Below are 27,783 nucleotides of genomic sequence, written 5' to 3'. Positions count from 1 at the left end.
TTGGAAACGTGGCCCTGGGGATGTGCCATACTGCACAGCTGCAAGTTCATACAGGTCCTTACTATGGAAGCCTGTATGAGGAAGGTGCAGCTTCCCATCTCTTCTCTGGGGAAAGAACCAACATTCCTTTTTCTGACATTTGGCACGTGCTGAAGAGATCAGGCTTAAAAAGCAAGCTAAGGAGGTCGGATTTAAAGAGAAGAGTAACAGGTATGTATGAGTCTGGGGCAAAAAGAGCATTGGGCACCAAGGTGCCTTCTGGTGGTTGCTTGGATAGTGAGAATTATTGTTTCTGATTTATATATGTTCACTGGGCTGAACACTGTACCACTGCTTGCAAGCACAGGGAGACCATGCACAGTAAAGATGTTCAAGGCCTGAAATATTGTGAAGGGTTGAATCAAGTAAATGACTGCAGCTGTTCTTGCACAAAATGCCCTTGTGGGCATCCAGCATCCCCAAGGGCAGCTCTAGTGTCTGATGGATCTTAGCTTCTGGGACAGGTGTCAAGTGGTAAAGCACAGTGAGAAAACCCAAAGTTCCCTGGAGGTGCAGCAAGCATCAGGTCTCTGGACATGGAGGCTGGGATCCTCAAAAGAAGTGGATGTTTTAACTCCCCACGGTTCAAAGGGGATTCAGGCACCCACGTCCCTTTGAGGCTCTGGGCTGGGCTCTCTGGGTTGCTTTGCTCCAAGGGTCACCTCTTCCTAAAAAAAAAATCTCCTTCTTCCACATGTCCTCCTGTGACCTCTCCTTCTGAAGCCTCATAAAAGACTGAGCATTGCCAGCCCCTTGTTAAAGGACCTTATCTCACCACTGTCTCTTGTAGCTCAGCCTCTCCAGAGCCTTGTTGTGGCAGACAAGAGGTAGTGCAGGACCCAGCCACAGCCAGGCTGCCTTGCTGCTTGGTTTGATTGCAGAACAGGTGGAGAGAGAGGCACAAACAGGGAGATGGAAAAATATAATGAGGAACCTGCCTCCCTGTCTGCAGGCAGCTGGTGGGAGCTGGAGGGCCTTGAGCTCGCCTTGTCTTACAGCTCATTGCTTTGGGCAGTTAGTTCTGTTGGGGAATTCCTGAGCTGAAATAGGTTAGCTGAAATAGGAAGGATTTTCATGTAATCTTGGAGTTTGTGCTGGTTTTATCTGGACACTGTTGTACACGTATTTAGTTTCTGGGCCTGGCATCAGGCCCCACATCTCTGTCTTGGGGTAAGTATGGGTGGGCAGCCCTGGCCAGTCCCCAGGAGGAAGAGCTTTGGTTCCTGACGGGGCTTAAGGCTTTGAGCACCAGTGGGTAGACTGTCACAGTAATTAGCGTAATAAAAAAAAACAAACAAAAAAAAAAACGAGGAGAGGAGGATTACTGCTGCTGCTTAACCAAATATGTGGAGAATGCCTTCATGGCTAGTGCACCTGGTAAAACCAGCACCCTTTGGCTGCTTAAGAATGTGAAGGATAAGGGTTTATAGCTGGGCATGGGTTATAGGGCTAGCTAAACCCCTTCCCCTGCCTACACCTCCTTCCCCCGGCCCCGTGGCCCCGTCAGCACAGCCTCCTGCTGCAGCCTTGCCAGGGCAGCGGGGCTGAGGGGCGCCCTCACGGCAGCCGCCGCCGCTCCCGCTCTTCGGCGAAATACGGCCCCCGCGCGGCCGCTGCGGGACGCGCCGGGGCTGCCCGCGGCCGCTCTCCTCCGGAGAATACGGCCGGGCGGGGCGGCGCCGCGCCGCTCCTCGCAGCGCTACGGCGGCGGCGGGCCGGGCCGCGGCAAGATGGCGGCCGAGATCCACTCGCGGCCGCAGAGCAGCCGGCCCGTGCTGCTCAGCAAGGTGGAGGGGCACCAGGACGCCGTGAGCGCCGCGCTCCTCATCCCCAAGGAGGACGGGGTCATCACGGCCAGCGAGGACAGGTCTGGGGCCGGGGCCGGGGTTGGGGCCGGGGCCGGGCCGCTCATCCCCGCCCGAGGCCCGCAGCCGCCCGGGAGGTGGCGGGAAGAGGGACGGCTCCTGCCCCTGACAGGGACACCCGCCGCCGGTATCTGCTGCCGGGTTGTGCGGCCCCTGCGGAGCGCCTGGGGAATTAAACTCCTCAGCGTGGAAGGGTTAGGTGTCCGGAGGGGGGGGTGTGGTGGTTGTGAACAGAACCAAAAACTCAGGCGTGTTTTTTCCTCTGCCTTCAGCTGAGCTGGCTGAGTCTCTTCTAGATCAGTTATTGATGTCCCTGTCCTTCAGGAGCAGCTCCCCGAGCTGCTTCAGTCACAACAACCCCCCTCCGACGGCCGGAGCGGAAGGTCTGTAGCCTGCTTCCTTCTGGCTGCAATAATTCAGGGAGTGAGTTGGCAGATCTGAGGGGCAGAGAAGATGATGAACTGTGAGGACCATGCTTCCTGGCTGCGTGGAAAAACCATCTTGAGAGCATAATTCCGGTCCTCAGCACCGGCTCGCTTAGCTGTTGTGGTGTTCCGTGTGCTGGTAATGTCGTTAAGTGGTTATTCAGGACAAATGAAAGTGGAAATGAGGAAGCAGGTAGCAGTGAGGACTGTGGCACAGGAGAAGGGTGAGTGGTTTGCACGGGAGTGGTGACAGCTGGAATTTCCCACATGCCGTGTGGGAAGTGACTTGTAACTGTGAAGAGGGGTAGGAGAAGCTGCTTGAGAGCTCCTGTCCAAAAACTGTAGCAATGCTTGAAAGGAGCATGTGAAAGCATGAACGTGCGTTCTTTGACAAGTAACTTAGCGGTTGGATCCTTTTACTATTTTAACATCTGAATTTGCATTATTTTTGCATGAAGTCTCATTTGAAAAGCCTGACCCTATGAGAAGCAGTGGCGTTTGAGGGCTGAAGTTCAGCAGAGTTGTGGTTGCACCTGAACTGATAAAATATAGCATTTGTCGTTAGGTCAAAAAGAGCAAACAGGCCAGCTAGCAGCAGCACATGCTGACTTTATAACCTTGCTGTTAGCCAGGGCATCCGGGCTTTGTGTGGGAGTGGGGCAGGCGAAGTGCACGCTTGCCCTGGTATAAATGAAGCTCACCAGATATTGTTAGTCTATCAGTAGCTGGTATTAAAGCAACCAAGTCTGTATAGGGTATGGTATGATGTTCCTATATGGATAAGGTAGAAACAATCAAATTTATGATGCTTCTCAGTGACCTGGCAATATATATCTGCTATTAAAAATATGAAGGTATAGCTGTGTTGTTCAAACTGATTATCAGCACTGCTGAGAAATCAGGAAGTTCTGGTCTATCTCCTCTTCAGTGGAGAGGTGGTGAGAACTTATTTTTCACTGGCATGCTAGGAATTACTTGCTTTTAAGTGCCAGTTGAACTTTCTAGAAAACAAGCAGTAGAAGTAGTTGAATTTGGCAGAAGGAAGGCTTAAGTAGTTTCTGCTTTTGGTTCCTATTTAGTGTGTGTGTGGTAAATAAAATGTAAACACAGTTCTCAAAGTGGCTAATTGGATTTCTTCTCTGGCCTTTTTTTTTTTTCTGGAAGATTAGCGTGCTTAATTCTTAAATGAGTTATCAGTTATTGGGAGTAAAGTTCGTCACTGAATTCCGAAAGCCTCGAGTACAAATGTTGTAAGTTTGGGATATATCAAGCCAAAGATGTCCTTATGTTGTTTAAAGGCTATTTGAAAATATTTTTCTGAAGTACTTGGAGTCAGACTTCTCTTCCTGAGGATTATTTTCTGCAGATTGGGTGCCTGTTGTAATGGGCACTTTCAAAGAAGTGTTCTTAAGTGGTAACTCTAGGACCTGAGCAAATATTAATTGGTTATACCACCAGCCTCTGGTACGTGGGAGGTATCTTGGTTGTCTTTCCCAAGTTTCTAGGGTGCTGGAAGCATTTGGCACAGCATTAACAGGGTCTGAGTATTAAAGGCATACGTGCTTATCAGACCGTACAATTGAGTGTTGAGGTATTAAATATTGTCATGGCCTTAACTGCAGCGCATCCCCCTGTGTGATGTGCATACAAAAGGTGGGTATTTAAGGGAAACTTTCTGAATTTCGTGATTCCAGAGACCACAGGGAGCAGCACCTGCCTCCTCAGTTTGATTCTGCAACTTAGTAGGACTTCTTAGGGTTCAAAATGCACTGCCTTGTAAAGAGGTAAACAGCTTTCTGCACTGCACTAATCCCTGTGTAAAATCAGCAGGATTTAAATCCTGACCCTTTGAACCGACAGTACACACGGCTCCTTGTTAGGCCGTGCAGTAGTTGCACCTAGCTCACAGCAAGCAGTGACGCCCGCATGCGTTAGGCGGGTTCTTGCTTTGGCTGTAAGACAGTCTTGGTCTCTTCCCTCTTGGTTGAAGTAACTTTCTGTAGCATGTGTTGGATGGCAGGTTTGGGCTGAGGCTGAGCAACGCTTTCATTATTCATCCTGTAGGTGCAGTTGTCCTGTTACCTTGTACCGCGCAGGGTGAAGTTGGCTTTTTGGGTGGCAGTATGCGTTGAGTCTTCGCGTGGTTGTGTGGAGTTTTTGATGTGCTTCCTGAGGGAGAAATAGCAATTGCTAAAGAGTTCATATCTGAATTGAACCTGAACAGAAATCCGTGGTGCAGGCTTGCAGAGCCCTGTAGCAGACAATGCCAGTATTTAACCTTCAAGGTCTAACGTTGAAAGTTAGCAGTCTGCATGCTTAGGTTGTGTTGATGGGAGCTGAGAATACAGCTGCATCTTTATCTGGGCACGTTTTGGTGTCAGAGCCAGAGCTGTGCGAGGGGAGTGGGGGCTGTTGTCTGTCTTTGGTGTGTGTTAATTTCCAAGAGTAGCTTTGGACTCTGGAGGCTAAATGCTTGCAGCGTGCCTTAGTATGGGAGTTTACTGGGATTTTCAGGTTTCCAGACATTGTTGCAATGTATTGCCTCTAATCTGAGGTACTCCCACAGTACATCAAAGCCTACTCGCTCACATATCCTTCACCTACAGTTGAACATATTTTCAAACTTTCTGCTCTCTTGTGTGTTCCATAAAAATGGGGCGTAGGTGTTAATACTGCATAACAGATTATGCTGCTAGCAGCAAGCAAATACGGAGTTCAGGAAGCAAAAGAGTTGCTATGTACAACCCCTTTGAGCAGTATGCTAAAAGAGTGGGGCCAAAGTATGTTTGATTAAATCTTAATAAGCTAAGGCTGGCAAGTATTTCATAATAACCAGTGAGAAGAATGTGTTTACAAGTTAGTAGTGAGGAAAACATTGGTGTGCAAACATCCTCTGGGAATGTTGTGGATTATCATGTTGGTAGAAAAGTTGGAGTTTTTTCTACTTTAAGTGATATTTTCTACAGTAAGAAGTAATGATTCTATTATTTATTTGAGGATCCAAAAGATACTATAGCAGATCTGTGAATACTAATAAAAATCTGGCTTTTTAAAAAGGATTTGAAGCTGAAAAGGAGGCAGGAGTATCTACTTTTTCAGTAGGAAACTTGCTGTTTATGAACTTTTCTCAGAAGATACCTGGTGAGGGTAGTGATCTCTGTGCCCGTGCAGGCATTGTGTCCTCCCCAGCTCCTGGGCAGTGCTTGGAGCAGCTTGTGGGGCATCCCTTGGCCTGGGTGGCCAGCTCCGGGCTGGGGCTGGCTGCCCACACACCTGAGGAAGGCTGCCTTGGGCTGCACAGGTCCATGGCACAGTCGAGTCTCTGGGCTTAGCCTTAAGAGCCTTGTTCTCAGCAAATAGCTAAGGCAAGGTGCGTGCTTCCTGGCCATAGCTGGGGATGCAGAAGGGTGATACACTGGTGTACAAGACTAAGTGTGGCGAGGTGAAGGTAGGGTATTTGCAGCAGCCTGACAGGTTCTCCGGAGTCGCTAGCATAGCTGCATGTGGGTGCTCTGTGACTGTCAGCAGCTGCTGTTGCATTGAACCTCTGCTTAAATTGCAGCAGTGTTTTTTCTGGTTAAGGAAGTTAAATGTTGGTCAAAACTAATGCTTTAGTGGGCGGAAACGGACAGAAAACATGATTTGCAAGCAGTGTCCTTGAATTTGCATTGCACTGTGGTTAAATCAGATTCCTAATGCTGTTTTGGGAACGGAGTCAATAGCAGTCTACACACTTCTACTTTATTTTGACTGCCAGGAAAATGCAGTCTTCTGTTCCTCCTGGGAAAACAACTGGGAGCGATGGATTTCAGGTAGGAAAGCAGCTGAGCGGTGTGAAGGTGTTGGGAAGATAGGGCTAGCGTAGCTCCATAGTACTTGTGTATCTGTACTGGGACAAGTTTAGATTTGCCTGCTAATCTTTCATCACTTCTCCCTCCCTGACATGTGCATTTGGCTTTCAGAGGGCAGCTTATGCTGCCTGAACCTCAGATACTGTTGGTTTGCTGAAGGGTTTTCTCCCCTCTCAGCCCCACAATTTTTTCTCTGTTACTGTCAGGTGATTATTTGTTCTGCCTATGAAACACCAGTTGGGAAACAATGAAAATCATTAGAAGTTGGTAAGGCCACGTTCAGTGTTGCTTCAAGATGTTTTTGTGTGTGTTTTATATTACCTTAAAACAAACAAACAGTCTGAATTACTCCTCTATGAACGTGCATGCTCTCCAGCTGCCACCAACTTCTGCTTCAATGATCAATGTTAGGGGAGTTTGCAGGCCTTTTTTTTTTTTTGTACTTCCTGCCACTCTCAAACGTCTGAGTCTTTTGTAATTTAAAGGGTATGTTTCTATCTCTAATCCTTAATGGCTTTTGACGCTTTCACATCCATGTCGAGACTGCTTTCAAACAAACCTGTTTCTTTTTAGGCCCTTCATAGGGAATGTGTAAGGAAAGGTGAGAGGTAGCCAGTTCTTTTCTGGTATAGAGCACAGAGCCCATTCATCAAATAAAAAACAAGTTCTGAGAAGCGCTAAAGATTTGTTTTGATTTTGAGTTGGTGGTTCTCATAATAAAATACCTTCATTGTAGAAGGAGTCTGTGGAAGTAGCATTACTGGAGGACTTCTCGTTCTTTAAGCTGGAACCGCTATTTCACAAATTAATTTTCCAAGCAAAAGGAGATGCACCACAGCTACAGAGCTGCAGGAGAAAAAATTGAGGAGGAGAAGTGGGGTCTTGACACAGGCCAATAGTCAACTGCTACGAAGCAATCTCTTCAAAGTTTGCTCAGAGCTTTATATAATCAGATATAAAGCTGTCTAACGGCTTATCTTTGCGAACATGAGGTTAGGAAAGTGTAAATCTTATTTAAACCAAAATAAGAAGCTTTCAGAAGTTAATTTTGCAAGCTTTTGCAGCTCTTTGCTTAGACCGTCAATTCTAGTGACTATTGTTAATGGTCACTGCACAAATCATACTTCCCAGAAATGATTTGTTTAGAAAAGCACATTGTTTCCTTCATATTAATTCCTAGCCCAGTGTAATCAACCAAAATGCTGGGAGGAAAGAAGGCTTACTTTGGGAAAATCAGCAATGCATTATGTCGCTTGCTATGGCAACTCTTAGTCTGTTTACAGCAAAAATAATTACATGATTTTGGCTAGAAGTGAAAGGGTTGAATTAGTAGGGGTGGAAGCTACTGCCTGAAATGTTCAGGACAGCCTGAGTGTAATGAAACTGCTTTAAAAACAGACTAAAAAGCAGTTAAAAATCAACAGGTGCTAACCCCTACTACCACTGGCATTTGTATCGTGAGGATGACTTGGAAGCATCATCCTTACCTTTTCTCTTCTTAGTAAGAAAGGGCAGCTGAAGTGTTGGCTTTTTGACCATGAGGCAGGGTATGGATTATACAGTAAGGAGGAAGTGATGGTTTTTAAGAGGCGGCCTTGATGCAAAATATTTAATGGGCTGGAGTAATATATGTTTGCCACTGATCTGATGGAAAAGTGACTTGATTCAACAGCTGAAAATCTTAATTATTTTGGGCAGTGTGTACACAGCTGCATTGATCTCAACTTTTAGAAGAGGAAAGTAGTACATTAAAGGTGGGTATTGTCTGCTTTATTTTTTTAATGGTATTTTAAAGAAAAGGTGAATTACAAAATCAGAGTGTAACCTTTGTATCTTCAGCCTGTTCTGAAAAGTTCTGGTCCTGATAGAAGACACGTGTTGTCTTCTGTGCTCTTTTTGTTAAGCACTTAATAGTGATCTGGTGTGGTTTAGCAAATCCGTCCCTGAGTTTGATGTTGTTGTTGAACTTTAAATTCTAGCCTTTTTAGTAGTTTAAAAGTGAATAGAACAACTCACCTCCACGAAGTCTCTTGAAAGCGTTTCCAGGTACACGTGTTTACAGATCACTTAGTTTTCCATTTAGGAATGAGGAAGTTGAATTTAAACAGTAATAAAGAAAGCAAACAATGGTTTGGAGAGGAAGTTTCAGGTTGACTTGACCTTAACACTGTCTACATGTGTGTTCTTAATTTCTTGATGTAGATTCCCTTCAAACCTGTCTGTTGTAGGAACGTGTTTAATTGATGATACTTTTCTGCAAGAGGCTCTTGTATCCTTCCTCTCAGTCTGACAGTGGTATAATACTAAATGTTCTCACAATAGTTTTTCCTGTATCTGTGGCCTGATGTGGGCAGGATGCAAACTAAAAACAGTTTATAGGGAGCCTTCGCATGCTGTTCAAGTCTGCAATAAGAGTTCTTTCAATTCCCACTTGACTGGCTAATCAAGCCTGCTCATACTTAGGCTAGAGGAACAGTGCAACGGAACAGTGCTAATAAGGGTGCTTGTCCTTAGCATTTGTACATGAGGAAGTAGAGGCAAGGCTTAGAAGAAATGATATGAAACCAGATCTGCTCTTCTCTTTACGTCACTATTTAGAAATGAAGATGACAGTCAAGTGCTGGAGTAACGTACTGGCCTAGAGGATGAGGTGCTTCTGTTACTAATATTTGGTATTTGGCTTGCTGAAGGAGGAGCTGCAAAGAGAAGCTATAAAAATTCGGAAGTTCAGATGTCTGTAATGGACTGAGATTTATTTTAGAAAGATATCAAATACGTACCAACTGTAAAGCAAGCTGTGGTTTGCTCTGCCAAAGCATGAAAGTGTCTGCAACTTGAGTTCAACTTAAATCAGCAAGAACTTCAAAGGAATTAAAAGGGTGCAATGCATAGCAATTTCTGAGGTGAACTGAAATTGTATTTCTATTTCATACTTGGTGAAAGTCAAGGTGTAAATAGTTCTGAAGGAAGCTCTTCAGAATCTGAGGATGGCTATTCTTTGTGCTGTTCATCTGGTTGTGCCAGAGTACTGTTACTCCTGTTATGTTGCTACTGTAGCTATTTTGTTGGAGTAGCACAAAAGTAAAGAGGAGTGAAGCTGATATTTAAGCGATAAACTGGTTCAGATGCAAGGAGGGATGTACTTACAACTGTCTTCTCCCCACTCTTCTCACAACGCAGAACAATCCGGGTATGGCTGAAGAGAGACAGTGGACAATACTGGCCCAGCATCTATCACACCATGTCATGTAAGTAAAATGCTGGAGATGGTAAGAGATGGCCAAGCGTAGCATGGGTCTTGTACCCATGCTGTGTGGGAATACCTCATTCCCGTTTCCTCAACCACTGCATTCACCTGGTGACCTTTAATTTTGGGAACTTTGTAGCAGCACTAGCTCAGACTTTAGTTTGAAACTAGGTGTGTAGTGGATGAGATCTAAGGCAGCATTCTGTTAAGAGCCAGATCCTTCGCCGGGTAAACAGCTGTGTGGATCTGCTGCTGAAGATGTCTCCAATGCTGGTATATAACTCATCAACTGAATAGGTAAACTCTTCAAACCATTAGCTGAAAGTCCAGACGTAAGAATATTCTCTGCTCCCTGAGGTATGTATGTATTATTATTATTTTTTAAACATCTAGATTATTGAGAAAGCAGTATTGAGTAGCAGCTTCAGTTCTGCATGGGTCTTGTGTCGGTATTAAGCATCACCTAGCATGGGTGCTTTGCTATAATTTGTTTTATGTAGAGTTGCTGCCTTGAGACATACCATCTATATAAAAAGAGGGCATACAATGGCAAAGTAAAGCAGCAGCAAAACAAAGGATGGTCTTTGAAATGGCAGTTTCTGAAGTAATTTGTCTTTTCAACTTCAGACTGATCTGAGTAGCCTAGGATCTAGATTAAAAATGCTAACTGTATTCTTTTTTTTTTGTATCCTAATAGTTGGTCTGAATTGCAGCAGTTTTTCCGTTTGTCAGTTTTCAAAACAAACTATCCAGATTGTGCTCTAAAAAGGCTTTTACAAAATAAAGTATGCCTGTAGTAGTTCAAAGGGATGGGCTTGTCCTTACGCAGCATGATCACTGTAATATCTAGACTGTCCTTCCTGTGGCTTTAAATCTCTAAAAACACTTAAGGCCACATTTTCTGAGGGTGTTGGAAAGGAAGGTATTGGTTTAAAACATCACATTATTTTAATCCTTGTAATTTGCAAGTTAAGCAACTTCAATGGGCTTGTTTATTTTTTTCGACAGCTCCGTGTTCAGCCATGGCTTACCATCATGACAGCAGGCGAATCTTTGTAGGCCAGGATAATGGAGCTATCATGGTAAGGTGCTGTGACTTTTCTTCAGAATGCAGATTAGAATTGCTTAGATTGCCCACAACCACCAAGTGTTGCTGGCAGCTGTTAACTTGCTCTCTTTCCCTTCTTTTTGGAATGCAGTTGCTACTAAGTAGCTGAACTCCTTGGCAATTCACATGAGATGCATATTGGAGGACTGCAAAGAAGGATTCTTCTGGCCAGATGTGAGCCAGCTAACCTCAAGAAATCTTTTAGGCAATAGTGTAGCAGTGGGCCCAAATTATGACACTTCATAGGGAATTATATTGATGAGTACACTAAGCTGAGTGGAGTGCTGCGCTGCTGCACTAACAGGGTTTGTGAACTGCAGCTAGCTTGCATCTGGCCAGAAGTATGGATCTGCCTGTATCTAGCCATGCATGTCTCTGGATTTTTTTGCTGCAGACCTTTTTATGATGTGGAAATTTCAACACTAGCTCTAAAATTGCAAGAGGCAAGGTTGGTTTTTAGACATTACCTCTGCATGCGTAGAGAAATGTATTCCCATCTCATCTTTCAGGGAAGTTTTCTTTCTGTTTTGCTATACTCTTGCTGTAGTTTCTCTTCCTCTCCTGGGAAGCGGATACATACGGTGGAACAGAAAGCGTGTTTGTATTCTTCCCATCTCCTTGGCAAAGGAGAGGAACCCTGTGACTATCAGATGTTTTAATTGATTCATTTCTCTATGAAAATAAGGTCAAAATAACTTTCCTATAAGGAGCCGAGATACTAAATGAACATCAGGAATACAAGTAGTTAGCTATCAGTAAACTGAGACTTTAAGATTTGCATCAAATAGAGAATACTCTCACTTAAATCTGTCTCTTCATTATGAAGTCTCAGATCCTTATATCCAAAATGCTGCAAGATGGAGTTCTGTTTGTTCCTGCTGGGGACAAATAAGGTCTCATCTCTTATAATATCTATTCAGAAAACTTGGTTCTGGCAGCATACTCCACATAGAAAATGCAGTTCCTTATAATAACCGTAATTTGCAGTTGTAATATCAGTGTGCTGTGCCTCCAGCCTGACAAACTGTTAGATTTTACTAAGCATATATTGCTGCTATGTAAACTCTGTTCTGTGAGGTTATTGCTCTTTTTTGTGTGTCACTCTTGCTTATGTCACTGCAATATTGTTTCTAACAGTTCCACTTTGGTTTTAGGAGTTTCATATTTCAGAGGACTTCAATAAGATGAACTTTGTGAAGACCTACCCAGGTGAACTGTTAACCGGTGTCTGCACTAATATATGTGTGAAGGGGAGGGTTCTGAAATGCTTGGGGAACTGGGCAGTGTCAGAGATTAACCAAGTCCAAATGTGCTTGAAATCTGACTAACCTTCCAGTTGTCACTTAGTGGGGAATTACTGCCAAAAGATAAATATTCTGTTATTGAGTAATCATCAGTCAGCTGAGTCTGAGTTGCAGTCATTATCATTACTCGTGCGGGCTAATGATGCGTTGAATTTAATGAGCCAGAACTAGTGAGTTCAGATTTTGCTCTTCAAATAGCATAGCTATACTGCGTCAATGTGTAGGGAAAGAGCTTTCTAAAGGTGTGTCTTGATAGGTGCAAGTTCCATTCATACTTTCTGTAATCCGTGGGCTAGATTACTTCTAGCTAAAGATGAGTCCCTGCCTTCTCTGTCATTTGGGAGAGCAGTAGGGATGAAAAAGACCATATTTCTCTGGTACACGGGGAACAGGGATTATTCTAATACTTATGGAGATGTTATTTTCAGCATTTGTGCATCCTTAAAAGAAATATAAAGCAAGATTGCTGGTTAAAAATGGAATAATAATGTGGAAGGCCTGAAGGAGACTCTTAAGGGCTACAGATTATGTAGCAGAACAAAGTGCAGTTTGTCCTAGGACTCCCTAACACTGATAGAAGCAATGTTCTTGCTTGTAAGAAAAAAGCCTTGTTCTTAAAAACAAGTCTCCCTTTATCCTAAGGTAGATGACAGCTCATTCAAGAGAAATAATTGCATCTTGTGGGGCAGGGGAAAGTTCTTTCTAAAGCTCTTCTAACTTCTTGCTTAGTGGCAGCTTTCTAGAAAAATCTGGTGGGATTTGGTGGTTGTCATGGGTACGGGTTTGAATGTTATGGACTAGGTAGGCTTTCAGGTGCTTAAAAGAGTGAATCTCAGTATAGCTCCCCTGGGATCAGGAAAGAGGCACTTAAAGCAATTAAGCTTTTTAGATTTGTTACATTCCCCCAAAGTCCTGACTTCCTAACTAGAGGAAGCTGGGAGATTACATGCTTCTTTACCAGAGTATCTTTGGTATCGGGGCTGAACTCAACTTCTCTCTCTGTGGGAGAAAGGCTTAAGTCAGCTGACTGATGTGTTTGGTTCGCTTAAGCTATTCAGCAGGCATATACCGAACAGAACAATGTTAGCCTTTTAATTTAGAGAACAATGATAGCCTTTTAATTTACTTGCCTAGAGGCAAGTACAATATGATGGTAATAACATCTTCCTGGAGCATTGCTTAGATAGCATCTTCAACCTATGTCTCTCTGAACTAGAACACAAGAACACATCGCGTCAATTTCTAGGAAAAACTACCCAGAATCTTTTTTCTTCCCACAGCTCATCAGAATCGAGTATCTGCTATTATTTTCTGCCTGACATCAGAGTGGGTTATCAGCACTGGTCATGACAAGTGTGTCAGCTGGATGTGTACCAGGAGTGGGAGTATGCTGGGGAGACATTATTTCACCTCTTGGGCTTCATGTCTACAGTATCCTTTTGAAAACGATTGCTGCCTAGAAACTGGAAAAGTTTTGTTCATTTAGCTCAACTTGTTCCTTCCTTTTAATCTAAAAAGCTAGAGTTAAAATCTCTTGCAAGCCTGCAAACTTTAATTTTGATGAGATGTTAAATACTGCTTCTGTTAGCTTTTGTTAGATTGTAGAGGGGAAATTGTGACCTTGAGTTAGAGGTCTTAAGGTGTTGCTAGTTCCTAATTTTGAGATGTGAGTCTGCATCTTGTCAAATCACTTCATTCAACAGATGCCAGTGTACAATGGAGTCCTACCTTTAAGCTACAGGGTACATCAAAACTTAATTCGTTACTAGCACTAATTTGTCTGTGTGCTTTGCTTTCCTGCAAATTGCTTTTAACTGCAGCATTTGTGGCTTAAGAACTCCTGTTGTCTCTTCAGCTGTGTTTCAGGGCATTCTTTACCCTGTGTAAAAGACGAACCCAGTAGCTAAAACTGTAGTTCATATGTCAAAGCTTCCGAACATGACTTAAAACCCTTAAATCCTAATACTGTTTTTTTATCAGTTGCTAAGTAGCAGTTTAGATGTGACCCTACGGTGATTGGAGGTGCTGGCTCGGTGTACGAGGATTAATGGCGATAACGTTGTAGAACTGGTGTGGTTCAAAATCTGAAAGATCAGCTACATCTCTTTAAGAAGGAAAGACCTCTCTAGAATTACTATATGCCTGTGGAGTGCTGAGGAACTAGGAGGAAAGCTAACTGCTTGGTTGCCAGCAGCCTCTCCAGCATTCTGAGGTCTCATCTGTGCAGACCATGCCTTCTTGACTGAAGAGGTGACAGGGTTGTGTTGCGGTACTGTTGCCCATTGCTGCTGTCCTTGTTCTAGGGTTAAGGGGTTTTGTGTCCTGCAAACGTTACACACACAGCTCACCGTGCTGAGTGTAGCACAGAACCGGGTTAATACTGGCTCGTGTGTTACGAGACTAGCTCACAGAACAGTCAGAGAGAACTCAGACTCTCAGAACTTCTGAGAGTCACTGAATGCCATGGGTATTCTAGTATTTACAATAGTGTTAGCTAGAACAGTTTACTATGAAAATGGAGAAAAGAATCAAGATCAAAGTAAATTTCCACTGAAGACCATGGCATTTGAAAATACGTTGTAATTGGTCGTGCCTTCGAGTTGTGTTTGGAAGAACTAGCTTTCTGGTGTGTGAGTACTAGATGCTTGGTGTCTCTTATCAGGAGGTTCCTTAGGACTTATTTGTTAACGATCCTGTGATTCTGGGTGGAAGCTTCTGAAAAACACAGTAGAGTGCGTCGTCTTTACTGGATTAGCAGGCATAATTCTAGCATGAACTTTCAAGATGAAGAAAGGATCACGTGTTCAGAGACTTAATGGATTTGTTGAAAGTGAATTGTTTATCTCAAGATTCTGAATGCTTAACAGATTTCAGAATGTCATCAGATGGCAAAACGTCTGCTTTTTCACTTATGGTGGGATTTTTGGCACACTGACTTTTTAAAATTAGTCTTTCCTGTTGTGGAGAATAGGCTACATTGCTAGCAGCTGCTTGTGGTTTTTGTGTGGCTCCAGAAAGACAGGTGAGTTAATACTCAACTCTTGGGATATGTGGTGTCAGTTATGTGGTTTTTTTCTTAGTTCTTGCTTACTTCCTGAATAACATAAGTCATCTAGAAGTAGCAGATGATCTGGTTTCATCCAGCTTGCTATCCTTTAGTTTTTGGAGGCAGTAGTCACATAGTAACAAGAACGGAATATCAGAAAACCATTGTGGTGTATATTGCTTTTGTGAAAGGTGACATCTTAATAGATCCTGTGTTAGGATGCATTGTGGCTTTTATGACAGTGTTCCATGGAAGAACTCTTTCTGAAATACGTGATATCTCCAAATACTTTGACAGTCTTTGATAGTATGCTCAAGGACCTCCATCAGGAAACTTGAAAGTGGAGAGGAGAGAAGATTAATGAAAAGGAGAGAGAATTTCATTTGCTAGAACAGTGGGAGTATACTTCTACTTGTAAGGTAAACTAGCCATGGAGGGTTGACACCCTTGAGTTTAGTTTTCCTGTCCTGGGGGTACCAACCATTATAACACGCTAGAAAACAGAGTTTATAGGAGCAGGTATTTGGTCTAAGTCTGAACAGCACCCAATGTCCAGTGCGGTGTTACTGATGGTAGGTCTGCATTGCAAGTAGCCTAAGGAGTTCTGGCATCTCTTGTAGATGATCTTGTGTTCTGTAAATATCTGCCAGAAATTATCTAAATCTACTTAGCCTGCCTTAAACTAGGGAGTGGATTGTCTCATGGCTTCTCCAGTGGCTTTTGTCTCTTGTTTTCCATACTGTCTTAATTCCACATGTAGGCAAGGGTGAGGAGAAGAGACGAATGAAAAGGACTGAACTATTACAGTGTCCAACCGGGTTAGACATAGTTATATAAATACTTGGCGTACTAACATGTTCTTTTCTGATTTATTTCCGCTTTGCAGCTGACATCTATACTCTGTTTCAATCCCTTAAAACATTTTTAAGAACAAATGAATGTTCTCTTGACTGATGATCAGATATGACTATGAAACTCGTTATGCGTTTGTTGGTGATTATTCTGGACAGATCACTCTCCTGAAGCTTGAGCAGAACACGTGCTCGATTATCACAACACTCAAAGGCCACGAAGGTAAAGTAACTCTCTTAATTCCACTTGACCCGGGTTATAATACCTCCATGTATATCAGAATGGGACATCCACATCTTAAGGCTAGATACTGAATAAGCGACTAGTGCGACATAGTAGTTACAAAAGCTTTTCAAAGCTACAAATACTGACTATTTCTTAAAGAACAGATGCATCCCTCCTGTATGGAAATCTCAGTCCTATATACACTGACAAGTATTTTTATTGTAGATGAGAAATAAAGGTAGACACAGGCATTCAGTTAAGCACAAGTCATCCACTAGATGGCCACCTTTAAAAACTTTAGTTTCCTTAACACTGAAAAGAAAGGACGAGAATGTGTTGCTTTCTCTTCCCTTCCTCCCTCCCCACTCCCCCAGAGATCTTCTAGTATTAAAATAGCTTGAGCAAGCCCAAATCTAGATTCTAAAAAGCCACTTAATTCTTCCCAGCGAGGACTGTCCTGTTTTGATCAGTCTATTACGAGACCCTAGTTCATGTTTTCCTGTGTTTAGCAGAAGCTAAGCTACACGCAAGAAATCTAGAGAGCCTTCTAGAATCAAATGTCTATTTGAAAACAAATGTCTCATGCTGCGTATCATAGCTGAAGCCCTTATATCAGATGAAGAACCAAGCAGTCTGTAATGTGTTAGAGCTACTGTCTTCAGTAACGTGTAAGGAAGAATGCAAATTATAGAAGAATGTATAATTTAATAATGTGCTGAGAGAAATAAGACTTAACTCTTCTCGTGCAGTACTAGCAACTTTAAATTCAGCTGACTAGTTTGCATCTGGGTAGGGCTGAGTTACTGGGTCATGAGACTCTGGTCCATTGGAAAAGGCTGCCTTTTCTAACAGCTGTAAGCATAGAGTAGACTTTGTAAGCTGGGTAGGCTCCTGCTTTGCAGATGACTGTAAAATGACAAAGCTCGCTTTGAATAGGAAAGGCAAATCGAAATTTTCCGATGATAAATGCATCATCTGCTTTCAAGCAGAATTCCAGATTGCTTCAGTTAAGTGCAAAGTAATTACCCTGGCCCTGCTTTACCTCTACGTTTTGCAACAGTCTGTATTTAAATGCAAAGCCTTGATAGATGGTATTGGTAGTCTGAAAGCAGCGTTTCTGGACATGGCATTACATACAGTACGTATTTTACCTGCTGAGTTGCAGCGAGCTTCCAAGCGCCTACTTCAGCAGCACTGTCTGCATAGCAGACAGCTTTGGCTTTTTTTCCTTGAAGCAAAACAGATTGTGTAGCCTTTTTCCCTCCCAAGTATCTGCATGATATTCCCAAGGCCTGGTAACTCTAAACCTAGGCAGTAGCTAGTTCTGAGTGTGGCTGTGTGTGTTAGACTAAAAACCTAACTTCAGCTTGTTTTCCTTTCTAGTTCTAGCCTTAACTGTGGCTTCATAAGCAAGCACTGTTTACTCTGCAGTTTAAATGGCTTTAGAGCTTGTCGCTCAACAGTCATCTTCTAGAATTCTCCACACTTAATAGCCTGCTCTGTGTAATGCTGGAATAATATTTAAACTGCTTTTTATGGAGCAGATGGCCACTGTTCTCTGAGACAACTGTTCCCAAATGGGTCAGTCTGAAAACAATATAGTCCTAAAGGAGGCAAGTCGACTCTCTTGCTGGAGAGAGCTGGAAGGGACTGATTTGGGCTGTAATTACCACTCATCTTGCTTTCAGAATAACAAGGCTCTTGATGACAATTGAGCAGTGGAAGGATTTTTTAGAGGGAAGGATATCTGTAAGGGGAAAAAATGTTCCTGCAACCACAAAACTATAGGTGGCATGAGTGACTAAGTTACTTCTTCTGTCTCCCGTATATGTTACCATGCATATGGGATTTGGTTTAAGACTCCTACTGTAGGATGGCTAAATTCTTTGACTATTGAGTGGCACAGCCAGGTCGGGCCTTCTGAAATCTCATCTCGTAATTTAGTATGTAGTATCCAAATTTGCTAACAGACTCCCAGTGAAAGTCACTTTGCTTCTTTTTCCAACTATTTTAATGTTAAAAATAGTTGTGTAAGGGGCTTGGTTTACCTGGGAATACTGTGCTCTGTCCAGTAACCACTGACCGAGCAACTTACTGTATTGTGTATGCTAGTCTTTGCTTGGCAAGCCTAACTGTAGAATGTTTTTTCCTAGGAAGCATTACTTCCCTGTGGTGGGATCCTGTTCAACGACTGCTCTTCTCGGGTGCCTCTGATCACAGCATTATCATGTGGGATATTGGTGGAAGGAAGGGGCGAACATTGCTGCTCCAGGGCCATCAGTATGTAGTGGTGTCTTGTCTTTCCTGCATATTCTGTAATGAACACAGTCCTAGGAAGATCAAATAGCATGGCGAGATATTTGAATCTTAGTGAATAATGAAGAAGAAAACTTTTTTCAGAACTGAAGACTTCTGAGGGGGAAGAAGGGTAATTAGTAATTGGAAAGCATTACTGATAAAGCTTTTTTGGTTGTGTTTGTTGGATAATGAGAACATAACATAAAGGTAGATTATAGAAAGAGATGGGTAAAAGATCTAAATCATCTTACTTGAACTTTTATGTAAAAGTTGCATGCTTCTGTATTGTGTAAACACTTCACTGAGTTGCTTGTGAGGACCTGTGAGGTGATAAACTAATTGGCTAAATTACTGAGGTGGGTCAGTGGACTTCAGAAAAGCATGTCACATCTCTGCTGTTCTGTGGATTATATAGTTAGTTGTCTGTATTTAATCAATTTTATATTTTTAGAGAGACAACACTACCTAGCTGCCTGTAATAAATCTAGGGCCTTAATTCAGTCTGACAGGCAGTTCACCACTGAAGCTATATTCTCCTTAGAAATGCAGTGGTGGTAGAGATCTTGTTTATGTTCAAAGATGTATTTGTATAGTACATTCTCCTCTTGTCTAATTCGTAGATGCCTCCATCCACCTTTGATCAAGACTCATAGCCATAGTTCTAGAACTCTTGTTAAATCTTGAGGATTTAGTTTTATGGCTAAAGAACTAAAAATAGAATATCGGTTACAAAAGAGTAACTGACGTCAGCAACTGGAGGACTTTATACTGCTGTTACTGCTGTATCATGTGTCCTGCTGAAGACTTAAAACACTGTTAGTTTCTCTTCAAACATCACACTTAGCATCAAACTTCATACTGAATGGGAAAGTAAGTTCTTCTGAGAAGCAGAATGGCTTTTCTAATTCAACTTAGATGTTGCAAAGCAGTTTAACGTTGTTGAGATCCTTTGTTTAGTTTCTTAGAGTTGACTTTCACTTTGCCATGACTCTTTGTTTAGAATTAAACTTACTGGTGAAAGCATGCTTTCATTTGCAGCTACAGACTCTGTGATTTATTAGCAAAAGTGGAAACTCCATCTGCTTTCTATATGTATCTTGAGATAAATATTTCTTTTTATTTTTCCAGTTGTCTCTGTTCTGATAAGTGGCTCTCCTTGCCAACAGAGAAGAGTATTTGCATTCACACTCTGAGCCAGATTACACTCAGCTCACTGCCAGTGCTTTTCACCAGCAAATGTTAACATGGAGCTGTACCTCTGGTATTCTGGTCAAGCCTTAGAATTTGACAAGTTCTAGTCAACATTCTGGTGCAAGGGTAGGGCTTACGTGGCAGCATCTCTTCACTTGTCTTCGTAGCTTTATGTAGACTTAACAAAATGTTTGGAAATCAGTTTCAGAAATCAGTTTTAGCATTCTAGGTAGCTTTACAAGGATAAATCAGGGTTTTCTGGGAAACTATGCTTTGTTTAAATGACTGTGGGTAAATAGCATATGCTTTGTTTGCAGTGACAAGGTGCAGGCTATCTGCTACATCCAGCTGACACGGCAGCTAGTATCTTGTTCAGCTGATGGAGGAATTGCTGTTTGGAACATGGATATCAGCAGGGAAGAGGTAAGATCATGTTCTAGGTCAGAGACAGATTTTTATTTTTCCTCTTTGGAGGCTGACATAGCTTTACTTGGTCTGTTCCAAGGCTGTTTTTCCTCATGTTGCCTGAAACGTTAAGGCAGAATGATACCTCTAAAATCTGCTCTGTTCTGTTGGCTGTCCATACTGCATTGTAGTAGGTAGATCTTGGGGACATGAGAGGTGCAGGACAGGCTCGGCACTACTTAGCTGCTTATCTCAGTGAGACGACATGTTCAGTCTGGAATGGCTGCAGCCCTTGCTGCTGTAACACTCTGATGTAGGCAAGCCTTTGCAGTAAAGAAATGAATGGACAGTGCTTCAAAAGTCTTGAAATAAGTTCTCAACTTATGTCAAAGCATATAAAGAAGTGATGCTGTTTTCAAGATGCATTTCAAAATGTAGAGATTCGGTCCTCAGACAGCTTTTTTTTTTTTTTAAAGACCCCAAAACACACCAACTGAGCCTGCCGTGCATGTTCTCTCTGCATCAATTCCTATCCACCACAGGAGCTAAAAAGATGTGTTAGCACTATGTTTGGTTAAACCATAATTATAAGAGTTAATGTTGATTGCTCCCATAAAGCTGTATTTAAAATTCAACCTTCCCTTAAATGCTTTGCCTTCAGTACACATATTTAGATGAAGAACTGTTATGACCTATATTGAAGTGTCACCTTGAACACGCTGAATGCTGTATGTGATGCTCCTGTTGTTCTTAGCATGAAGATCTATCTCTCTTTAAAACTTCCAGAATTAGTGACTTCAGGAATCTTCGTGTCTGCAAGCCACTGGCTTATAGTACAATTGGGAAAACGAGATGTGTCCATTTCTCTCTCTTCTGGATCTGCATGCAAGAATTAGTAGATGGTTTTAATGCAATTAAACTAATGCAGTTAACTTAGTGCAGCTGTGGTGTCTCAGAACTTGCAAAAACATAACTGAACATGCTGCCTTTGAAGGACTATCTGACGAGTCGTGTTAGGGGTATCTTCAAATATGCACTAAGGCATGTAAGATTATAAAATAGATTTTTTGATTAGAAGGAACAATAACTCCACTGACAGATGTACTATTGATCTTGGACAACTCTAGCTGTATGTTAGTAATAGTGCTGGTAATGTTGTGGTGGGTTTTATTTCCTGTTTAATGCCTGAAAAAAAAAAAAAAAGAAAGAAGAATAGGAAGAGAGCCTCCTGCCCTTCTGTTAGGGAGAGCCAGCAAGTCAAATCGCTGTCTTCTCAAAAATGCTATTAAGTGGAAACAGCTATTGTAAGTAACAGAAAGAAGCAATATGGAACATCTCACTGGCTGGAGAGTCAATTTATTTCCTTTGTTCTCCTCCATCATCCCTACCTCCCATGCTGGACTTTGCTATCACCCTTTACAATTTATTCCACTAGCTTGGGGGAAGGAAGGGTGTGGAATCAAGGCTGAAGGTCTATGAACTGGTCATCTGGCACTAATAAGTGTTCTGGTGAGATGGTACAACTGACAATACTACTGTTTTAGTACTGTCAACAATGGATGTAAGTGAAATGAGGAGAAACACTCCTTTGTTGTTCCAGCTTTCTTGTGTCAGGTTTTAGGGAGAGTCCCCCATCAGATGCATAGTTGCACAAAATACACATTCTAATTCAAGCCTACATACTAAAAAATTATTGACTCTTTCTGTCCCTTAAAAGGATGCTCACTTAAAGTATCCAAGGGTGTTGAAATGTGTGAAAGCTTTAACTATTTTCATTTGGCATAGTCCATTTATGGCAAGAAAAATATGTGGCTGGGAGAAGGGATGCTTAATGAAGCTGTGGACAGGATGGAAAATGTGGATGATTTCTTAATTATTTAAATTGTAATCTTAGGGAAACAGAAAAGATCATTACTTCCAGAATTTACTTCTGGACTCCTCCTTAGAGGGGCATGACTGCCTTGTAGCTTCTACACCTTGTATTACATTAGCCCTTAGAAATCATCTAGGAAGCCAGAGCTGCAATCTTTGAACGCTTGCAGCAAGTTTAGTACCTTAGATGTTTTAATTAGTTTTCTTATGAAGGCAGTAACATCACATACTGCCGTAGGCTTTAAAAGGATAGGAGGTTTGTAGTTCTTGGTAACAAGTCACTGTAGTTTTGGTGGTGTTGTGGTTTTTTTGTTTGTTTTTGTATTAAACTTCCTACGTACTGTACCCTAGGCAATCTATCCCTTTTTTAATATCCAGAGCTGAGACAGGGCCCTTTTCCAAGTAAAACTCTGCTCTGGGTTCTTGAAACAAACTTTCTTGGCTGGCTTATGAGGGGGGGGAAAAAATCTAATTACTTGCATCTCTTGCTGTTTTGTAGGCTCCTCAGTGGCTAGAAAGTGATTCCTGTCAGAAGTGTGAACAGCCTTTCTTCTGGAATATAAAGCAAATGTGGGACACAAAGACATTAGGCTTGAGACAGGTGAGCTTCCTGGTTTGAGTGCATAGCTGTATTTCATCACTTAAGCAAAAAGCAAACAGAAAACTGCTAATGTTGTTAGATCTTCTATACTGTTGGTATTTTTGCTGCTTTGAAGCAAGAGTTTATAGAGAGGTCACAGCTTCTAGGCAGCGCTAAGAAGTTTCACAATGCCCTGTACCTGAGCAAACTGCAGTTCAGTGAACCAGTGGTGTCCCTTCTCTTACTGGGTTACAGCGTGAAAGCTTTCCAAATAGATTTCTATTTAGATGGACTAGACAGGCATGAAGGCTGTGTTTTTGGCTCTCTTGGACTCCTTCTCTTGGTTGGTTGTCCAACCGTTTTTTCTCCTGCTCCGAGAAGGAGCTTGTGAAAGGAGAAGGGAATGAGCAGGAAGGATACAGAAGCAAACCCATCAGTGGCAAGACTGTTCAGAACTCCAGAATCCTTGATCTTCGCTTGAAGCAACAGGAGACTTCCTTACGTGTTGCTGTTGTTCAACAAACACTTGGTAAAATAGTCAAGTGGTACAATGTAGTGATTTTTGTGGCTTATTGATTTTTTTCTCTTCTCTGAAGCATCACTGCAGAAAATGTGGGCAAGCAGTGTGTGGCAAGTGCAGTACCAAACGGTCAAGTTACCCAATCATGGGATTTGAGTTCCAGGTCCGTGTCTGTGATTCCTGTTTTGAGTCAATCAAGGATGAAGAGTGAGTATTGAGGAGTAATAAGTAAAGTAATGCTGCTGGGATGCAGAAACACCTGTGCTTACTCCACATCTATACTTAATGCTGTGCAAATGTGCCAAGCTGACTCTATTAATAGGCCACCTCTGCTTTGGGCACACAAAGCAGTATAATGATAGAAATACCTCAGCTGGCTCTGCAAGTGAATTTGGATCAGATGCAGGTTTACAACTCTTTTATCTAGTTTTTCTTCTTCTCCATGAGCCCAGATCTAGGGCTGTAATAAATTCATCTCAAGATTTTTGTTTAGGTAAAGGCTATTGATTGCACTTAAAACAGGTGGCTGGCAATGCATCACAGCTACCAGGCTGTATATATGTTAATTTCTGTATCCTTATTGTGAATTGTTCCTATAACAGTGTTTATCAACAGCCCAACGTTATTTTTTTCCCATGCAAGCAAATTGGGTTAGACTTAATTTGCTGTCTTATTAAACTCTCCTTGGCTATGAAGGAGCACCCTTTTTATCTTTATACCAACAGCACTTCACTGCTCAGTGTTTTGTCACCTTGGAAATGTGGAGTGCTAAAGGACCAGAGTAATCAGATACATGGGGTGTTTTTTTTGTTTTGTGGTTTTTTTTGTGGCTTTGTTGTTGTTTGCTTTTGTTTTTGAAAGGAAAGTGCTGTGCCCACTTGACTCACTATAGCCAGCAGATAAAAATGTAGCTGAACTTCACTTTGTAACAAGAAATACAATTATTTACTTATACTATGTCCCACTTCTGTTGTAACATTTTTAACATGCAGGGGAGGACCAGGAATTGTCACACCTGTATAACTACACAAGCAATGCCTTAGCATGATTTGCTGGTTTAATTCTGTTCCCTTTATTGTGGCACTGCAGTTCTCAGGACTGATTTATTAGTATTTGAGCAGCTTAATTTTCATGCAAGTTCATTCTACGCTGCTATAATGGTGCCATCAAGCTTCATCTGATGGCTGGCCTTCATTTGACCTGTTCTCTTGCAGCCGTACTTCCTTGGCAACCTTTCATGAAGGAAAACACAACATTTCACACATGTCCATGGACATCTCCAGAGGGCTAATGGTCACCTGTGGAAGCGATCGGATTGTGAAGGTATTCACGTACCTCTTTTCTCCATTTATTAGAGATATTTAATACAGAACTGGTGTTTGTATATACTTTTTTTTCTGACAACTGTTGCTATAAATCTGACTGTTGTGGGCAGCAAGAATCATATTTGTTGCAGATTGTACTTTCCTGCAGCTGAGTGAGGAAATGACCTGTAAGTCCACAGCATGGAGTCTAGCTGTCAGAAATGGTTACTGTTGGTGTCTTCAGGACAAACAAAGCAGGCATCAGTACTGGCAGATTCTGCTAGTGGCCTTAAAGATGTGGACATGATGAAATGTGCAGTGTCTGAGCTTCTTGGAGCATTTGCCACTAAAAGTCCTGGTTATGAGGCAATGACGTGGAAATCAGTCTTACTTCCAATCTTGCTGAGTTTAAGCCATACATCCTCCATGCGTGCCAGAACTGAGACTGTTCTGGGCTGTTCCTGTTGTTCTCTAAGCATGTTTATAACAAACTGCATAGTGCTCTGTAGACCAGCCCTGTGAGAACTGCTGAGAACTCCTGAGCCCTAGGTTTGGCTGTTGGTTTGTAAGGCTGGTATACCTATTTGTTGTAATCAAGTCTAGTTTAAAAAGGTTTTGTTACTTAATGTACAGGGAGATTTTTGTTTACTTCTATGCCTCTTACAGAAATACCTCTTAGATCTTATATTGTTACTATATAATTCTCCACAATACTTTCTTCCAGATCTGGGACATGACGCCAGTAGTTGGTTGCAGCCTTGCAACTGGCTTCTCTTCACGTTGATCTAATACCTGACAGGTTTATGCACCTTATGTACAGCAATATGCACCGAATGAATGGAATCCTTCTTAAGAATATTACCGCAAACACTGGTTGCTTGATTCTTCTCCTGATGCTGTTCCAGGATGGACAGTCACCTTTGTAGAGCAAACCTTTTCTGTTGGGCTCACCAGGAATTTCCTTGGTGTGGAAGTGCAGCCTCTCGGACTAACGTAAAATGGCTTACCTGCAATATGACGCCTTGATGAAAGGACCTGTTGTTTCTCGGTTTACATGTAGTGTTAACAATGTGCTATCTCTGCTGATATATCTTGTACAGATACTGTGTAGCGTAAACATTATCAGAGTAAAATGAGCATAGTACATTCGATTTGTGCAAGTAGTAAAGTAACTTATTCTCTCTTCCAAAAAGCAGTTCTGTAGAAATACTTTTGAGCAGTCACCGTCTAAACTGCCTCCAAAAGGTATGTTGGTTATTCCTATGGAAGGAGGAAATACTTCAAAGTGGCAGGTAGCTTCTTTCAGATGAGATAGTAAGAGAACCTTTAATCATACAAGATTTCCTTTATTGGCTTTCTTGTAGTGTTTGTCTTCAAATTCAGTCACTAGTGAAGTCACTTTGGTGGGACAACTGTTCAGGTAGTTGGTGAGTCTTCAAACACTTCAAGGCTCCTAAGTAGAGTTTTAGCATAGCTAACAAACTTCTGTAGGTCTTACTAAAATATGCAGCCCCGCTACTCTACTTTAAAGACAGGCCGTAGGTGTGAGCCATATGCTTTGACAACTTTGTAATGCTGTTAGAATGGGAAGCTAAGCAAATCTGCCTTGTTAAATGGTATGGCTAAGAAAAAATGGCCAGCTAAAACTTAGAGACTTTTTTCCTGTGGAAAGGCTGATGTTTGTTTAATGGTAGGGAGCCTGTCTCTGCTAAAATGCAGCATAAATTTAAATACTGTCTTGTTGCTTAAAAACTGATAAATACTGAGAGCTTCTGAAGCAATAATTACCAAGGTACAGAACAGCTGCTGTTTTTTTTTTTCCCCTGCAGCACCTAGGTCTGTTAATCTTGAGACTTATATTGATCCTTCCCTATTTCAAAGCTGAGAAGTATGAAGAAGAGCTGGGAGGCTTTTACAACTGCAGTTGGCACATACTGGAAATAATTAATGAGACTGGCAATAAATTGGTCTATCGTTCATATGAGTATCCTGCATTTGAATCCTGTAAAGAGAGCTTTGAAAGCTAAGGTAGTATGTCAGAGCTTAAGCTTGGAGCTATTTAGATTCCTCTGAAAATAGGTGCATATGTGTGAGGACAAAAACTGTGGGTAGGTCAGCTGGGCCAGAGTTAGGTGCTGTTTTGCAACTGTCAAAGGTAATAGGTTCTTTCTGGCAGAGGACTAAAGGGTTAGACTGTCTTTAATGCAGCAATGATCAAGTGGTGCTATGAGTGTTAGTGAATTCAAGTCCTAGTTGTCTAACTTGACACGAATAATCTGCATTGGACCATGCTGTAGGCTAAAATATATGAAGATCGTGGTATATTTAATAAACCATTATTCACTTCTGTTTTAAGCCAAAAAGCTGATAGTCTCCAAAAGGGCATTAGAATCCAGAATATGTTAGTTACTGTTATTTTGGAGCTGACATTGTCTGCTTTTCCGTGGCCCTTCTCCAGAAGTTTTGCTAGGAGTCTTTTGACCTGCTAGCCATGTTGGGCCAGTGAAAAATAATCAAATCCCTCTTTTGTGGGAATCCCAAAACTTGTCTTGCCTTCAGTTCAGGATTTAGCACTTGTCAGACTGATTTAATTCATCCTTTGATACATGCTGTATAGCTACTTTTTTTGTGTGTGAAGGTTTATTTGTAAGTTATTGAGAGAAAATCAGCTTGTACTGGAAAAAATTCACAGCTTTCTGCTCTGAAGGCTTACAGCCTTGTAAATGAAGAAAGAAACTGAGTGTTTGAAGGGGGTAAACAAGCCCTGATAATGCTCTGCATTTGCCTTCAGACTTCTTCCTATGTTGTTTTGGAAGAGAACAGAAGTCTTCCTCCTCACAGCACATAAGGCAGAACCGGAGTTCCATAGCTAGAGCCATTTAAGATACTGCTGTGCTGTAAGGAGGGTCTAGGGTTGTGTCTTAAGCTGTGAGATTAATGTCGATGTGGGATGAACAGCATTTTTTTCCAAACCAGGCATTCTGAAACTCTTACACCAATGATACTGAGGTGTAATTCGTTTGCAGCTGATACTCCTGAACTTCAGCTTTTTTAGTTCTGATTAGTCCATGTGTCCCTGATCAGCATGCAGCTCCCCCCCTCCTTGTGAATACTTCCTCTGCTTCTTGAGAACCACTTATTTCACATTAAGGTTTTGACACTAGAAAATATATTCTCTACTGCATATTGTTAAACCTAAGGAATCTATTTTCTATAATTGATATACTTATAGATAGCGTCAGTTCAGATTATAGCAAGACAATTATGGCTGCTAAGTCATTAGTCATGTAAGTATACTCCTGGTGTTGAATGAGTAATGCTTACAAACCACTAAAGAGATAGTTTTTGTTTATGAGCAACTATCTCAAAGGCACATACTCTCATGAAACTGAACATATTTCAGCAATGTCAGCTTAAGTGTGCAATTACTGAGAAGGCTTGATTTGAAGCATTACTAATCTTGCTTGTATAACCTCTTTCATTGGGGCAGGGAAGGGGAGCAAAGGGTACTAGTATGTGCTACGTCTTTACTAGTTGTATTTCTGTACCCCGCATAATTAAGCGACGCTAGATAAATCTGTCCCTTGCTCCTTCTTGTCTGTTTTTTAAAACTTTGATTACATGTACAATAAAATATTTCTTGATACTCAA

General features: G+C 41.9%; 1 protein-coding gene across 1 annotated transcript; it reads left to right on the top strand.

Annotated features, from left to right (window-relative positions):
- The first annotated feature begins 1,706 nt into the window (after positions 1 to 1,706).
- Positions 1,707 to 27,783, top strand: WDFY1 (WD repeat and FYVE domain containing 1). The gene is made up of 12 exons (XM_080605042.1): positions 1,707 to 1,906; positions 9,361 to 9,428; positions 10,436 to 10,509; positions 11,690 to 11,744; positions 13,120 to 13,270; positions 15,847 to 15,959; positions 18,116 to 18,242; positions 19,769 to 19,874; positions 22,228 to 22,329; positions 22,905 to 23,035; positions 24,043 to 24,151; positions 24,857 to 27,783. The coding sequence occupies exons 1-12, from the start codon at positions 1,770 to 1,772 to the stop codon at positions 24,914 to 24,916; spliced, it is 1,233 nt and encodes a 410-aa protein (XP_080461168.1). The 5' UTR covers positions 1,707 to 1,769; the 3' UTR covers positions 24,917 to 27,783.

This window comes from Anser brachyrhynchus (assembly GCF_964034855.1).
Source record: "Anser brachyrhynchus genome assembly, chromosome: 9".
NCBI classification, from domain to species: domain Eukaryota; kingdom Metazoa; phylum Chordata; class Aves; order Anseriformes; family Anatidae; genus Anser; species Anser brachyrhynchus.
Note: the sequence above shows the minus strand (reverse complement) of the source record. Positions and strands in the feature narration are given on the sequence as shown.